Raw genomic sequence first — 15,997 nt, 5'->3', positions numbered from 1 at the left:
AGAAAATCCACCTCTACAGCTGCCACTTGAGTCTCGGAGCACCCCACCACAAGCAGTGACCCTCGGATTGCCCCTAGAAGCACATCTGTATTTAATTTAATAAATTCTTCCGGAGGAGAAAGCCAAATAATAGTATGTTGGATTGGAAGATATGTGTCCTTTACAAATGCAACGCACACTTGCTGCGCATTATCAATCACAACGAGATGCGAGTGAAGAAAAGGACGGGCTAGTTGGCCATGTGCAACTGAATTACGTCACCGCCATATCATCCAACAACCAACAACAAAAAGTGTAGCTCATGAGATCGTACCTGTACTTTCCACCTTATGATTTCAGTTCCATTGCAGCCACTCAAGCTTATCAACTCCGAAGAAGATTTCCCTTTCTAAAGGAGGCAGAATAGAAGCCTGTATCTTTTTTATGGTGAGACAATCCCTAACAACATTCAGTAAGGTTTCTGCCTATTCATTGCAGACGGGGCATCGAGGATCTCCATGGGACTAGTAAGCACTCCATGCTTTGATAGATACTTTGTTATTGGCCAACTTACATTGAAAAATTTTCATGCGTTGACAACCTTTCCAACCCCACTGTTTTTTTTTTTGGTTTGTTGGTATTTTGAATATTTTAGACATCTAAACGAAGACAAACACAAAAACAGCACCATTGATAAAAGAGCAATGCTATTTATATCGAAACTTTGTCCATAATAATGTTTGCAAAGTGCTGATAACCAATCTTTTTTTTAGAAAGATAGAAGCATGATAAGGATAAAAAGTAGTTTTCTATAATAACTTATTGCAAAAGTGGAATCTGCAAGTTTGTTTCTTTGTTAATATTGTTGAATATAAATTTAATAATAAACCAGCGATATTTGTGATTTATGTTTAGGTCCAATCAGATAAATTTATAAAAATAATCTATGCATACCAATATAAAATACAATATATCTCCACACAAAAAATACAATATAAAAGCATTTGAAGTATGAAAAATATTTAGATTTTCATTAAATTTAATGAAATGTTAATCAGTTTTATCTGATTCAAAATAGTCCACTGTCAATAAAAATAAAAGTGGAGTATATTGCTTTTGTTGAAATGGTCCAATTTATATTTAAAAGATTGCGTGGGTCCAACACTTTTTTAGAAGGGAGAGATTAATTTTTCAAAATACAGTCAAACATCCCACTATATTTCAAAGGGGAATGCATCCATGCTTTTGTAGGAAAAAAGAAAATTGTCCTGTAGACACAATAATTTAGGAGAGAGAAATTAATAAAAGGAGAGAGAAAACACAATGCATGGGGTCCAGAGAAAATTGTCTCTGTAGGAAGAAAAAAAAAATTCCTGTGACAGTACCGATATATTACCCTATTTCAAATGGTAAGTATCATGAAAACATTTCGTGAAAACTGTTATAAATGAATTGATTTGCTTTCAAATAATATTTTTTCTAGTCAAATTTTTGTTTGGAATAATTTGGTTGAAGAATACAAAAAATAAGAAAAAAAATGTTGATAGATAATAAAGAATAATCAACTTCTACTATAAGAATAAAATAACAAGTCTTACACTAATTATGAATAACATCTCATATAATTAAAAAATTAAACTGTTAAATATAAGTTAAATTAATAAATAAAATTTTATATAAAACTACTCATCTTGCTCAGACGTAAATAAAACAATTCGTATTATATTTTAATACATCAATTACACTATTATATTATTTATGTTACCCTCACACCGTTTTGGGCTTTTTCACTCTTTTTCCCCTTATTAATTAATTAATAACCATTTTGCCCCTGATTCGAAACTATTTATCAATTTGCCCCTCTTTAGTCGACTACCTTGCATTTTTAGTCGACTAAATGGCCAAAACAGACAAAAAATGGCTGCTGGAAGATTTAGTCGACTAAATCTCCCTATTTAGTCGACTAAATCTTCATATTTGACAAAAAAAAAATAAGTCAGTATGATTTTAATCGATTAAGTAGGGAGATTTAGCCGATTAAATCTCCCAACATCCGTTTAGTCGATTAAAAATGCAAGGTAGTCGATTAAAGAGGGGCATATTGGTAAATAGTTTCGAATCAGGGGCAAAATGGTTATTAATCAATTAATAAGGAGCAAAAGGGTGAAAAAGCCCACCGTTTTGTGTCCCAATGTTTTTTAATTTTATTTATTTATTTATTTCCAATGGGACCATCTAAGTATTTGCATGCTGCAAAAAAAACACCATTAAAGCTTTAATCCTGAACCCGTCCTAAATCGAATTAATTGTGAAGCGATGAACTGATTAGAATATTTTTCAAAAACAAATAAATATAAAAAAAACCCATATAAGAATCCATGTTACCTTATCAGTTTGTGTTATGTGCCAATTCCCAATATCAAAGGAAGACATGTTAGTATACCGCCAATTACATGGACAAGAGTTCCAATAATCCTCAACAACATAATTATCAATATCGTACGATACAATACAATACTTTAACATAGGATACAATATCCATACAAAAATCAAATCAAAATATATAATTTTTAATATAAAAAATAAAGATTTAATTTGTGATTTAAATTTAAAAAAATCTAAAAAATTATTATTAATAAGGAAAAGAAAATAAAAATTTAATTTATGATTTAAATTCAAAAATCAATATGGAAAATCTATATTAATAAAGAAAATAATTAAATAAATATTCAAAATCTATATCTGTTTATTATATTTTTATCTTACTATTCAAAATATGTATCTATTTATTAAATAAATATTTTTTATTATATTTCTATATATTACGATTCGATACGATTTATAATACACGATACAAAAAAATCCGCCAAACAATTAACAACCTTACTCAAGAATACTATTATCATGCTGAACATTCTAAGTATGGAAAGGAAAACAAAAATAGTAAGAATCTAGGACTTCAGAACCAAAACTAGGATCTCAACACACATTTCCTTTAAAGCAACTCACATTCATAATACATTTTCCTTTAACCCTTTTATTTTTAATGTTTCATTAAGTTGAGAAAGAAAGAGAAATTAAGATTACACACTATACTGTACAACAAAATTTCACTGGCAAGATCTGCATTGCATAACTCATTGCTGGAAAATATTTTGAAATAGACTTCTTCATAATTTCACATTCCAAGTAATTTCATTCAACACTATCCAAACAAAACTCATTCTTAGAAAATTACTTTTACACAAACATGAACTTCCAAACATAAACTCAAACTTTCAAAGATAATTATTCTAAAATGCATTTTATACAATGTGCTTCCACACGACAAACTCAAGAAGTCAATCTTCCTTTTAGAACCTAGATATCATTGTATCATGAAATCATATTAAGAATTGGTCTTTCTGACATAAGATATTGAATTTAATATTACTGGACTTATCAATATGACAGAGAAAATTAAAAAAATAAGTGACTTCACAATTTTGTAAACTCCCTGTAAATTGGGAGTGGTTGGGGCTCAATCTTTCAAACTAGACATAGCAACTAAGAATTAGAGACAAGTTGAAGTGAAAAGGAGGAGTATCCTAGCACAACCATTTCACCAAAACAGATCAAATTTCATACGAAACATCATTCATCTTTTAATAACTATAAGTCTATATAACACCTTGCTTTTGGCATGTTGGTTTTCAAGTAGAGATTAGAGAGCAACACAATATTGTCAACATATTCACCAAAAAAAAAAAATTTGTCAATGTACTTAAATGAGTTCTGAGATTTAACATGAATACTTTGTTTCTTAGTACAGATGTTAAGTCCCCAACATTTACACAACATGGTTCAATGGAGGACACCTATGAATTCTTATTTTAACATTTCTTAATCTTTTACCATACAATACAAATCTCCGCAACATTTATGCAGATGTGCATTTTTCACACTTCAAGCATAATAGACCTTTGCATGAGAGAGCGTGTTAAATATAAAAAATCATTCACAAGCCTTCGCCTCACAACTTAAGCTCTTAGAATAGTTGATCAATGACAACTACTAAACGAGTTTCTGCCATACATATCATATCAGCATACAAGAGGGAGAACAAGGAAATCAAATTGAAAAAAGGATTAGAAAGAAGTTACCCAACTGCAAACAATCCATGATTAATGATCTTATATTGATGTTTTGATATCAATAGCACACAACCAGATCTAAATCCACAAAACTATATATAACACTAACACTTATTTTAGGACAATAAAAAGATAGATAATTACAAATTAAAACTGATTACATATACCCTATATATCTGACATACCTTTTCAACAATCTCCTCGCGCTACAATAAGTTCCTCCAAGTTATCATCACCAATATCTACAGGTACCAATATCTCATCCTCAGTAGTGAAATTGTATTTTTCCCCAATAGCTCTTAAAAGCTGATATACTTCAAACATGGTGGGCCTCTCCTTTGGAGTTGGTGAAACACAGTTGCACGCGACCTTTAGAAATTGGAAAAGCTCATTATCAACACCCTTGCCAACTAGTGATTCATCAATGGCGTCCTGGAGTTGCGAGTTGCTTGAGAGTTGCGCAATCCATTCTACCAGATTTCCTTTAAAAGTTTCTGGAGCTTTAGCTACATTGGTAGCTCTTTCACCAGTCACAAGCTCAAGAAGCACAGTCCCAAAGCTATAAATATCCCCCTTAGGAGTAGCAACCAAAGTTCTTGCATACTCAGGAGCAACATAACCTAAATCCCCAAACTCCCCATTCACAAAAGTACTCAAATGTGTATCAATTGGGTTCATTAGTCTGGCAAGGCCAAAATCAGAAATTTTGGGCTCAAAATCTGCATCTAACAAGATGCACTTAGAGCTTATGTTTCGATGGATAATACGGGGATTGCAGCTATGATGAAGCCATGCTAATCCTTTGGCTGCTCCAATTGCAATTTTGAGCCTCAAAGGCCACTCAAGGGTACACTCACCAGAAGCAGGATGTAACTGATCATGGAGATTTCCATTTGGCATGTTTTTATAGACCACAAGCCTCTCTTTTTTAGCCATACAAAAACCTAAAAGAGGAACCAGGTTACGATGTTTGACGGTCCCTAGAGTACCCATCTCAGACATAAACTCTTTCTCAGAGTATTGAGATTCCTGCAATCTCTTAACCATAAGTGTTGTGCCATCATCAAGAGCAGCTTTGTAAACAGTTCCTGTTCTTCCTGTCCCAATGATATTGCTTTTACTGAAGTTGTTAGTAGCCTTCATGAGATCACTCAATTTCATTTTTGAAATTGATTTCTCAAACATAGAAACCTGATATCCAATTCAGTATAGTTAGAAGTAGGCATAATATTCTCAAAAGAGACCAACAGTATGCAAAACCACATGAACTAAGGCTCCATAAATCTAACAAAAAATAATTTTTCAGAAAGGATATTATGCATTTTCTAATTTTGGCATAGCATATGTATACTTCATCAGTATGCTGTAGAATATATAATAATTTCCTGAGTTTAGCACAGCAATATGCTAAATAAGTTTTCCCAGTTAACATAATCAACAATATCAAGCTAATAAAACATTTATGAAAAAAAAAAATGTTTCAGTTGATAGTATCTAAAAAAGATTGGAAAAGTTTTCCAATAAACTAGTTTCTACTGAAAATATTTTAAACAAGTATCTCATATTCTAATGTTATAAAACACATATGGATCTAAGAAGAAAAATGAATATTTGCTCTAAGTGTAATGATATATGTCATTTGCAATGCATCAATATAGCTTGCCTTGATTGCTTTAGTTCCCTTTAGACTTCTTGCCCATTTGTTTCCTTCAGGGTCCTCTTCCTTCTTCATGAAAGGAACACGGCGAACAAAGAAAAACATAACAACACCCAATCCTATTGCTGCAAGAGTCACACCACCAACAGCTGCTCCAGCTATAACTGCAGTGTTAGTGCTACTCTTCGAATCACTACCCGGGCAAGGCGTCAATGAAGCTCCTCCACATAGGCCTTGATTATTTGCATAACTTACCATAACTTGATCATTGGTAAAGGTAGGAACTGGCCCTGTCAAAAGATTGTTGGATACAGTAAATGTCTTAATTCGTGTGAGAACACCGATTCGTGGAGGAATTTGACCAGTGAGTCGATTCTGATCGAGTTTGAGGGTATTGAGATAGGTACAATTCGCAAGACTCTCAGGTATGGCACCAGAAAATTCATTTGAAGATAGATCAAGTGATGTCACATATGGTATAAGAGTAGATATATTTACTGGAATGGTTCCAGAGAGTTTGTTACTTGAAAAATCTAATCCTGTTAAGCTTGAGCAATTTATAATGCCAGGAGGAAACTGGCCCTTGAGTCCCATATTTGACATTTTGAGATTCAAGACTCTGTTCTCATCAGGGTGCCAACATTCAACCCCATTGAATCTGCAGATAAACCCTTCAGTGTTGTTGTTGAAATTCCAAGAAGACCCCAAATAATTATTGGGGTCTTGAAGGGAATCTTTGATACTTCTCAAGCAGAGGATATCACTGACAGTCCCATAGGTCATGCCACAACTAATCAGCAGCAAGAAATTAACAAAAATATGAGAACTGAAAATCCTGCTACTCAGAACCATCTTCACCAAGATCCTAAACACAAGCCCAGAAGAAGAAGAACAAGAAGTAATCCAGATACCTCACTCAAATTGGAATACAATCCAATTTAAGCCACAGCATAAAATACAAACTCCATAGTATAGTACTACAATCCTCCTAAGAACACACCCTGAGAAACATCAAAAAGAAAAACAGTTCAGCAATTCACATAAACCAAGTCAACTACCCAAAAAATAAACCAAAACAATAAACAAAAAGGCAAAATTCTTTACTTTAGAACAAAATTCAAACTGCAACTACTTGACATAAGGAAAAGAACACATTAAAACCCTGAGAAACCAAGTACTACAATATAAACTCCATAGTACAACAATCCTCCTAAGAACACACCCTGACGAACATTGAAAATAAACACAGCTCAGGAATTCACACAAACCAAGTCAACCCCCCAAAAAAATAAGCCAACCCAATAAAAACAAAGGCAAAAAACCAAAACTCACACTGCAATAAAGATTCCTTGACAGAAGGAAAAAGAAGACATCAAAATCAAAACCATGAGAAACCCAGCAAAGTTGACTCAAGATATGAATTGGTAAAAATGAGATTTTGCACAAGTACTCAAATACCCACCTGGATTTTTGGACAACCCAAGTCAGGAAAAGCCATGAAGGTTGCAGGAAACTTTACTCTGCCCATAAGAGAAGGCAAAATAATAACAACAAAAAAATTAAGTAAACAGCAGAAAATGAAGACTGGAAGATATGAGAGTATTGTAAAGTTTGAAAATTTCAAAGGAGAAGAGAACAAAGAAGTTTCCTTTTTGTGAGTTTGAGATGATATTTGATAGTGCGGTTGTGAATAGCAGAAAAAGATATATGTGGAACGGGTCAAACAAGGAAAGCCAAAGATTTCCACAGCTGCAGAGAAGACTTGGACTGTAAGAACGCGAAGACTTGTGAAAGTGCTTGTTGCTGAGTTGCTGACTCTCCTTTCCTTTGTGAAAAAAAAAAAAAGAAAAAAGAGAAAAAGGTGGGGTCCTATTATCGGGCCAATGAAAATGGAGACACGAAAGAAAGAGCATTTTCTTTCAAATTTTTTAATATTTTTTTGGAAAATGAGTGGCAATCAAGACGGCAAAGAAATCTATGTGAGTTGATTGAGACCAGATTTTTCCAACATAATCAACAGTTTCGAATTCGTGTATGATATACAGAGTTGTGTTAAAAAAAGTTAGTCGAGTAACTCAGCAGAAATTAGTCAATTTTAAGATCTTATACAAGTGCATAAAGATTTTAATTCCAAAATCACCCCGCATTTGTTCTAGGCATTTGCTAATAAATAAATATTTATTTCCCTCCTTCTACTTAACACATAGTAACGGAGAAATTGCTCAAAAGACAAGGTATATGCATAATACGTCATTGTCATAGATAGTTAATTTTATATATAAGTGTGTAAAATCATTTATACAGTCGCTTTACGTACAGCAACGACATGTGTATGGTTATGATTCTTTGCATTTAATGCTTTCAAGTATATATGTGGCAAGTATTTGATTGTTGCACGTACAGCAGCTGCAGAAATGTAAATCCCATATATATATATTTATCTCCTATAACATGATAAATATTAAATTTATATTATATATATGTGTGTGTGTGTGAGAAAAATATTTCTCAAGTCACTCAACTAATCTTATCTCCGGCCATCCCAAAACTACGTCGTTTTGAGTATTAAGAGAATTAATGTAGGGTGTTTTGTTATTTTTGTTTGTTTACTTATTATATAAATTTTACCAAAACATCTTTCATTAATTCTTCTAACACCCAAAATGGCATAGTTTTGAGATGGCCGGAGATAAAATTATTTCAAGTAACTTGAGAAACGATAAACTCATATATATATATATATATATATATATATATATATATATATATATATATATATATATATATATGGTTTGTGAAAACCTTTTGAATTTTAAAAAATCATAAAAATTGAGTATTATTTTTTATTTTTTTGAAGACATAAATTGAGAATTAACTTAGAATTTTTATGATGAATTAGCTGCATAAATTCCATATTTATTGTCTTAATTGCTTGATATTTGAGCTCAATATTGCATAAATTCAAAAGTTTGTAAAGATTCCCAACTGATGGATAACTCTCTAGGAATCAAGGGATAAGGACTTTTTAAAGATTAAACCAGCTTCAAATCCCAAAAATCAATGAGGGTAGGTTCTTATCTTATACGAAACAATATTTTCAAATACAAATAAGATAAGAAAAGATCTTATCCATCAAGTATTAACGGCCCAATATAATTGGATAAGAGGTAAGGAAAAGATAAGGCTATAGCAGCAAAATTCAACCAAAACAATGATTGCACTCCCTAAACTTGAAGCCCAAGTCATCACCCACAACTCCTATATAAAAAGGACTTTACCACGCATTATTGCATGCTTCTTCAGAGCTCGGCGCTCCTTCGGGAGCTTCTCTTGGATGTTTTCAAAGGTAATTCCACCTTATTTTCATCCCCACTAATCGAGAGATAGTGGAGGGGTTCGAGCCCGAGAGGGAGAATCTTAGAGAGAGAAAAAAGTTTCCGGAAGCTGAAGACATGGAGTAGAGTCGTATTGTAGCATCGCTAAGGCAAAGCTTGTGTGCAGAGCTGGAGCCCAAATTCTGATACAGGATAATGTTATAGTTTTTCGAATTTGTCTCAATGTTTTCTCTCTTTTTCTTCTTCTTTCTTTATTTCCATCATGAGCTAAATAGTTTTTAGGTTGAGTGATAGAGTACCTATGTTGTAATAGATGCCTAAGTATAGACTTTTGTTAATTTTCAATTAGTTATTCAATGAATATTCTTATTTCATTCATATGTGTATGTCAAGAGATACATATATTATATTGAGGAGGCTGGGGCCAAGAGGTTTCCGAATCTAGACCTTTGTTGAGTAGTATGGATTAAATAGGTTGAAAAGATAACTTAATTAAGTTGTAGGTAGAGAGCTCATTCGCACCATATAGCCTTAGAACTTGAATTTAATGAATTCAGTAGTTAATTCTTGCATAGAGATATGGGGGTTAAGTGCTGGGTATATATGTAAGGTTGGCGAGAGTCCCAATGTACATTAGTGTCCAGTTACACATTGAGAGTTGATGAACTTAATGTTATAGCATCATTACAATATTTCTGTATCAGGGAAATTGATCCTAACCTATATCACATATATCACTTTAATATCTTAGTTTACCTTGCTACTTTCATTAGTTTAATTAGTTTAGTCAATTATATTTAGTTTACTTGCATTTATTTTATAAAATCAATCATAAAGATCAAGCTTCTTCCTTCTTCTCGATTTCTTCACTTAAATAATCACATTTTATAAATTATCTCTATGGGAACGATATCTGGACTCACAATTCGATATTACTTGTTGACAACATACACTTACATTTATCAAGGGTGTTAATCTCGCACCAACATAATGACTACACACAACTACCCATATTGATGTCTCCACACAACTACCCATATTGATGTCTCTACTTGACATTAATGAGAAGACCAAATTATCTAGATTCCTCTGTTTGCTTCTTCTACCCATATTTTGTCAAACTTTAACTTTTTCATGAGAGCCACACAACTACTACTTTGAGTTCTTGGTTCCAATAGAATTACCAATTACAGTCTATGCTTTACCACTAAGGATTTAAGAGTACGCCCCAACTTTGTTTGGTTGCCCTTCTACAATTTCAAAAGAGAACAGACATTAAAAACCCGATTGGGATTTAACAAGAAGGGGGAATACTCTCTTCTCCAATATGGAATTCTCATCAAGCAAATTTTCTTCCTGGGATTCCCTTTGAATTCTATGGAGACACTTTGGCCTCTCTTTTTCAATCTGGTCAACCACCATTTTGTCCTTCTGCTCCTACATTTCTTGGCATATCCCATAAGGCTTGGGACTAGTCTTCGCCTCTAATATTGCCACGTTGTCCATCGTTTCCTGCTCATTGTATGCATCCGTAGCTTGTATTGTATCCCAAACCTCTTTATAAGCTGTCAAAGTCTCAATCAATTTAGACTTGCCCCTTTGACTTTTTCTTCCTTTCTCATGAGCTTGAGTACCTTGGATTTTTTCTTGATTTATCAGGGTTTCACTGACAACCTGTATATCATCCTTATTTCCAACTTCACTTTCCAGATTTCTCAAAACTTCAAACTTAGAGGCATTTCTCTCTAGCCCTTTTTGAATTAGTTTCTCCTTGTCTTTTCTTTCCTCTGCCTTCTGTGTAGTCATCTTTCTCGAGCCTCTCTGTTTGCTCACCAGCATCCAAGGGCCATACCTTACATCTGCTTCCTGAGATTGATTGGTGCTTCTTTGTTCTTCTTGTCCTGGCTCACCGAGATCACCATTGTCTTTTGGCCATTCAATAGTTGTAATATTGATTCTCTTCGGACAAAATTCAGTCCTATGACCATATTGGCCACAAGAATAGTAGACAACGTATAAACCTTTCTATTCTATTTGTTTGAGTCTACCCTCCACCTTAAATTCAGATTGCAAGGGCTTGTTTAGGTCCAATTCCGCACAGTTGCCAAGAGAGAGTGAACAAATTTAGAAAAAAAATAATTTAAATGTTTCCTTTATTTCCCTTAATACTCTGTAAAAAAAAATTAATTTAATCCAAAAGCTTAATTTTTTTTTGTAGACAATCCAAAATCTTAATCTATTAGGTGAAGGTTATGACCCCTCATATGTTGCATCGACACTTCAAAAAATATGATGTGTCGTGTTCAACACTCCCCGACACCCTAACACTCCCCGATACTCTGACACGCTCCGACATTTATAATATTTGAAATTTTATTACATATCATGAAAAAATTGATCGATGTTTAACAAACTGATTTAATAAAAATTAAAAATGGATACCGGATAAATCTCATTGGAGTGTATAAGAGATTTTCAAATTGAAAATATAATAGTAAATATTTACATCTTATGTTTCTTTGCAAAATTGATGGGTATTTTATCGTTGGATACTATAAGCCCAATATGTTCCCTTGGAGGGGATATGAATCAATGTATGGCTGCCACAACTAGCAGAGGTAGAGACCAAGCTAGGCAGCAACATCCCAAGTACCGGTCTGGATTGCAAGTTGGGGGTGTGTGTGACGGTCAGGACTTATAGGAATTGGCAGAGTAACGGTACATAAGATACCACATTGCCTGGTGATGGAGGGGTTCTTATAGGAGGAGAAGATGCCCACCTCACATGGGTGGGTGAGCTGGGTCAACTCTCCTCGGGGGATTCTAGGGGTGGCTGACATTGCTGTGGTGATAGCGATGCAGCCTCTGCCAGGATGGTGGCAGTCATTGTTACCACCTTTTTAGAAGGGAAATTTCCATTTAAGGGGTCTGGGAAGGCCCTCTGACAGATTGGATATCCCAAGGTAAGGCATTTTGGGGTTTTACCTTGGGGGTACTGTCGCCTGGGGGACAAAATGGAAGGAGGGTTGTAGTTTTTGGTCAGCAAGGCTGGCGTGGACGTAGAAAGGGGGTTTAGACCTGTGTTACTGGGCCTCGAAGGTATGGGTCATTCAGAACAGGAGCCCCCTAGCTTGGTAGCAAGCGAAGCTTGGTGTCAAGATGTTCTTGGCGGGTTGATGGAGCGTCTGGCGTCTCAGGTATAAGAGAAGGGTACATGTCGTCTATAGAATAAGGTGACTCCTCGATTCTCGAGAGTCCATAATGATGGCAAATCTTATGATTGCTATTTATGCGCATACCTTCTAGCATCGTGGGATGCTTTGATCCTTGGCTTTGTTGCTCTTCATATCACGGTCGTGGTTGTCTTTCGATCTGCTACCTTTGTATTCTTCCACTCTCATAAACTCCTGGCCTTCTTCCTTACTTTTTCAAGGTCAGTTATTTCATGACGGGCAAGATCATAGGCAAAGACTCATTGCCTCAGCCTGGATAAGAGAATGTGTACTTGGACCTTGGGGTCTAGGCCTTGAACAAGTAAGGTCTTTTTGTCGAACGAATCTAAGAAAGATTTGAGGGACTCACCTGACTGCTGACGAATTTTCTCAAGGGAGTGGACGGACTTTAGAACTGGACGAGTTATTGCAAGCTGGGTTTGGAACTTGTTTGCTAAATCATCCTATGAAGAGATACTCCCGGTTGGCAGGTTTGTGTACTAGGTCAATGTTCTCCCTCCTAGCAGTGTAGGGAAAGTTTGGCACATGAGGAGGTCGATTTCGTCATGGAAAGTCATCGTCGCCTCAAACTTCTGAAACCATTTGAAAGGGTCAGAGTCTCCTACATAAGTAGGGGTGTTGGATGTACCTTTGAAGCCTAGGGGTACGAAAGTGAGGCAGAGACTGTCGACCAGGGGTCTATTGCGCCCAGAGGGGTTAGTGGATGTGTTTCAAGCATTTGGGATCTGTATAAGGGGGCTTGGAGGTGGAGGGGCGAGTCCATGTGGTTCTGGTTGATGATGGATGGAGTATGAATAGGCTGGGGCGGGGGCGAAGCCATTTGGAGGTGGTGGGGGAGCTAGGATCATGTACGAGCCTTGGGGTTAGGTGAGTGCATTGTTCGCTAGTATTGTGTAGCTGTGAAATAGTACTCCGGGGGTCAAGGGTGGTATGGGATAAGGATCGTCGACTTGATGGGTGTGAGGTCTAGGAGGATATCTTGTGGCTATTGGTACCCCTTAGTATTGTAAACAATGACCGACTGGCTTTGTGGAGGTTGTGTTGCTTGTTGATAAATGGTAGGGACGACTTGTTGGACGGCCGCAACCGGTAGGGACATGCCGTATTGGATAGCTGGTGGTGGTGGAGGGGATGAGACAGAACTCTAGCCATGGGCTTCTTGTATAACAAACTGGTTATTTACCCGAGCAACTTGTCGGAGGTTGGTGATCTCTCTTCGCATTTCTTCTAAGGCGTGATTAGTGTGGACATCTGCGACCGGCGGTGGTGCTTCTGGTACGTGTTGAACTAGTGGGAGGGTCACCCCAACTGCGCGCGGGGCTGGAGCTGATTGCACGGATAATAGGGAACTGGAGTGCATAGTTTGGGCTGCCCTTCTAGGGTGGTTGCCCTGGGTTGATGTGTCCTCTTAGTAGAGACCGCTATGTGGTGTTTAATCTGGTACGTCCTAGAGCTTTAGCTTTCTTTAGATCTTTGGTAGAAGAGTGAGAATTGGAGTTTACAGGTTCCCACAGATGGCGCCAATGTACCATTGGGTACTATAAGCCCAATAGGTTCCCTTGGAGGGTATATGAGTCACTGTATGGGTGCCACAACTAGCAGAGGTAGAGACCAAGCTAGGCAGCAGCGTCCCAAGTACCGGTCTTGATTGCAAGTTGGGGGTGTGTGTGTGACGGTCAGGACTTATGGAAATTCGCAGAGTAACGATATATAAGATACCTCATTTCCTGGTGATGGAGGGGTACTTATAGGAGGAGAAGATGCCCACCACATATGGGTGGGTGAGCTGGGTCAACTCTCCTCGGGGGATGCTAGGGGTGACTGACATTGATGTGGTGGCTGTGATGCAGCCTCTGCCAGGATGGTAGCAGTCATTGCTGCCACCTTTGTAGAAGGGAAGTTTCTATTTAAGGGGTCTGGGAAGGCCCTTCGGGAGAGTGGATATCCCAAGGTAAGGTATTTTGGTGTCTTACCTTGGAGGTGTTGTCGCCTGGGGGACAAAAAAGAAGGAAGGTTGGTAGTCTTTGGTCAGTAGGGCTGACGTGAATGTAGAGAGGGGGTTTGGGCCTGTGTTACTGGGCCTCGAAGGTATGGGTCATCCAGAACAGGTATTATAAGTTTAGTTTCATTTTTTTGTTAAATTATTGAATATTAAATATAATATATATGTAATATCAAAACGTGTGAAATCTAACATTAAATACAATATATATCATATATTAAATATAATATATAATATATATTAAATATATATTATATATTAAATATAATATATATTGAATATTGATTAAAATTATTATTTAGTATCAAAATGTGTCTTAACGTGTTAAATCTAACATTTTTTAGAATTAATGTGCCGGAGTGTCATGTCTCGTGTCGGTGTGATTAGGGGTGTTCGCGGTCTGGATTGGATCGATTTTGGAAGAAAAAATCATCTGATCTAATCTCTTCGGTTTGATCATATAATCATCCATTCGGTTTTGATTTTTTTTCAAATCTGATCCGATCCAATCCAATTTTTTTCGGTTTGGATTGGATCGGTTTTCGGTTTTCGGTTTTTTAAAAATCCTAAAATTTATTTCATGATTATTGTGCAAATAACATCTTTGGTATAAATTGGCTTTGTAAATTTTTTTTTTGAAATACAAAAACATTAGTAAACTATAATATAATTTTTTTAATTTTGGCAATGAGATATGAAGCTCTACAAAGATAAAATTTTGTTGATGAGATATGATTAGATTTTTTCTTGGGTTTAGTTGATGGGTTAATGAGTCTTGGGTTTAGAAATTTTTAGGCTATGATTATGGAAATACCCAAGTAGGTAGAGGGAAATTGATATATTTGATCGGTTTGAATTGGATCGGTTTTCATCAACCCATCCAAAAACCGATCCAATCCAATTAAAATTTATGATTTTTAATCGGTTTTCGGTTTTTCGGTTATCGGTTTTTCGGTTCGGTCACCGCGGTTTGAATCGGTTGATGAACATCCCTAGGTGTGATGCAACGTAAGCCCCCTCTCATATAAGTTTATGGACTTTAAGGATGGATAATGCACATGAAATTTCATAATATTTAATTAATTTTTAATAGAATGGGACGATAAGGATCAAACTAATAATCACTTGGTCATTCATGCCTGACCTTTATGTAAATAATCAATTCAACCTAATCGATTACATTGTTAGATAAAAGCACATTAATAGTTCATTAATAGTTTTTATATTTTATATCATATTTTTCTAATATCCTTACCTTGGATTAAATTATTTTATAGAGTAAATACCATTTTTGGTCCTAAGCAAATTTCACGATGCCCGCTTTAGTCCATAGCAAAAAAAAGGTCATTCTTGGTCCCTAGTTTTTTAAAATTAGGCTCACGTTAGTCCTTCTGTGAATAGAGCTCCAACGTCGTTACTAACATTTCTGACGCGTACCGTTAAGTTGATGAGTCATAATGTCACAATACACCCTAGATAAAAAAACAACGTCGTTAAGTATCTAATTAAAAGAGACCAACGTGGGCCTAATTTGAAAAAACTAAGGACTACAAATAGTTTTTTTTTGTACTAGGGACTAAAACGGGCATCATGAAATTTACTGAGGACCAAAAATGATATTTATTCTATTTTATATTTGAAATAAATCTAATTAAAAG

At 35.6% G+C, this 15,997-nt stretch overlaps 1 protein-coding gene across 2 annotated transcripts; it reads right to left on the bottom strand.

The window, feature by feature from the left end:
• Positions 1-4,052: 4,052 nt before the first annotated feature.
• Positions 4,053-7,382, bottom strand: LOC133303314 (probably inactive leucine-rich repeat receptor-like protein kinase At5g48380). Of its 2 annotated transcripts, none has more exons than XM_061503203.1 (3): positions 7,232-7,382; positions 5,776-6,770; positions 4,053-5,303 (listed from the first exon to the last, which is right to left on the bottom strand). In XM_061503203.1, exons 2-3 carry the CDS (start codon positions 6,619-6,621, stop codon positions 4,302-4,304), a joined length of 1,848 nt encoding a protein of 615 aa, XP_061359187.1. In that variant the 5' UTR covers positions 6,622-6,770; positions 7,232-7,382; the 3' UTR covers positions 4,053-4,301. The 2 variants fall into 2 exon arrangements, with proteins under 2 accessions (XP_061359187.1, XP_061359188.1); XM_061503204.1 differs by lacking the exon at positions 7,232-7,382 and adding an exon at positions 7,102-7,173.
• Positions 7,383-15,997: the final 8,615 nt, after the last annotated feature.

Source organism: Gastrolobium bilobum, unplaced genomic scaffold, assembly GCF_033153095.1.
Source record: "Gastrolobium bilobum isolate Gb01-03AN ecotype WA unplaced genomic scaffold, APGP_CSIRO_Gbil_v1 utg3921, whole genome shotgun sequence".
Lineage (NCBI taxonomy): Eukaryota > Viridiplantae > Streptophyta > Magnoliopsida > Fabales > Fabaceae > Gastrolobium > Gastrolobium bilobum.
This window is presented reverse-complemented; position numbering and strand designations above follow the sequence as displayed.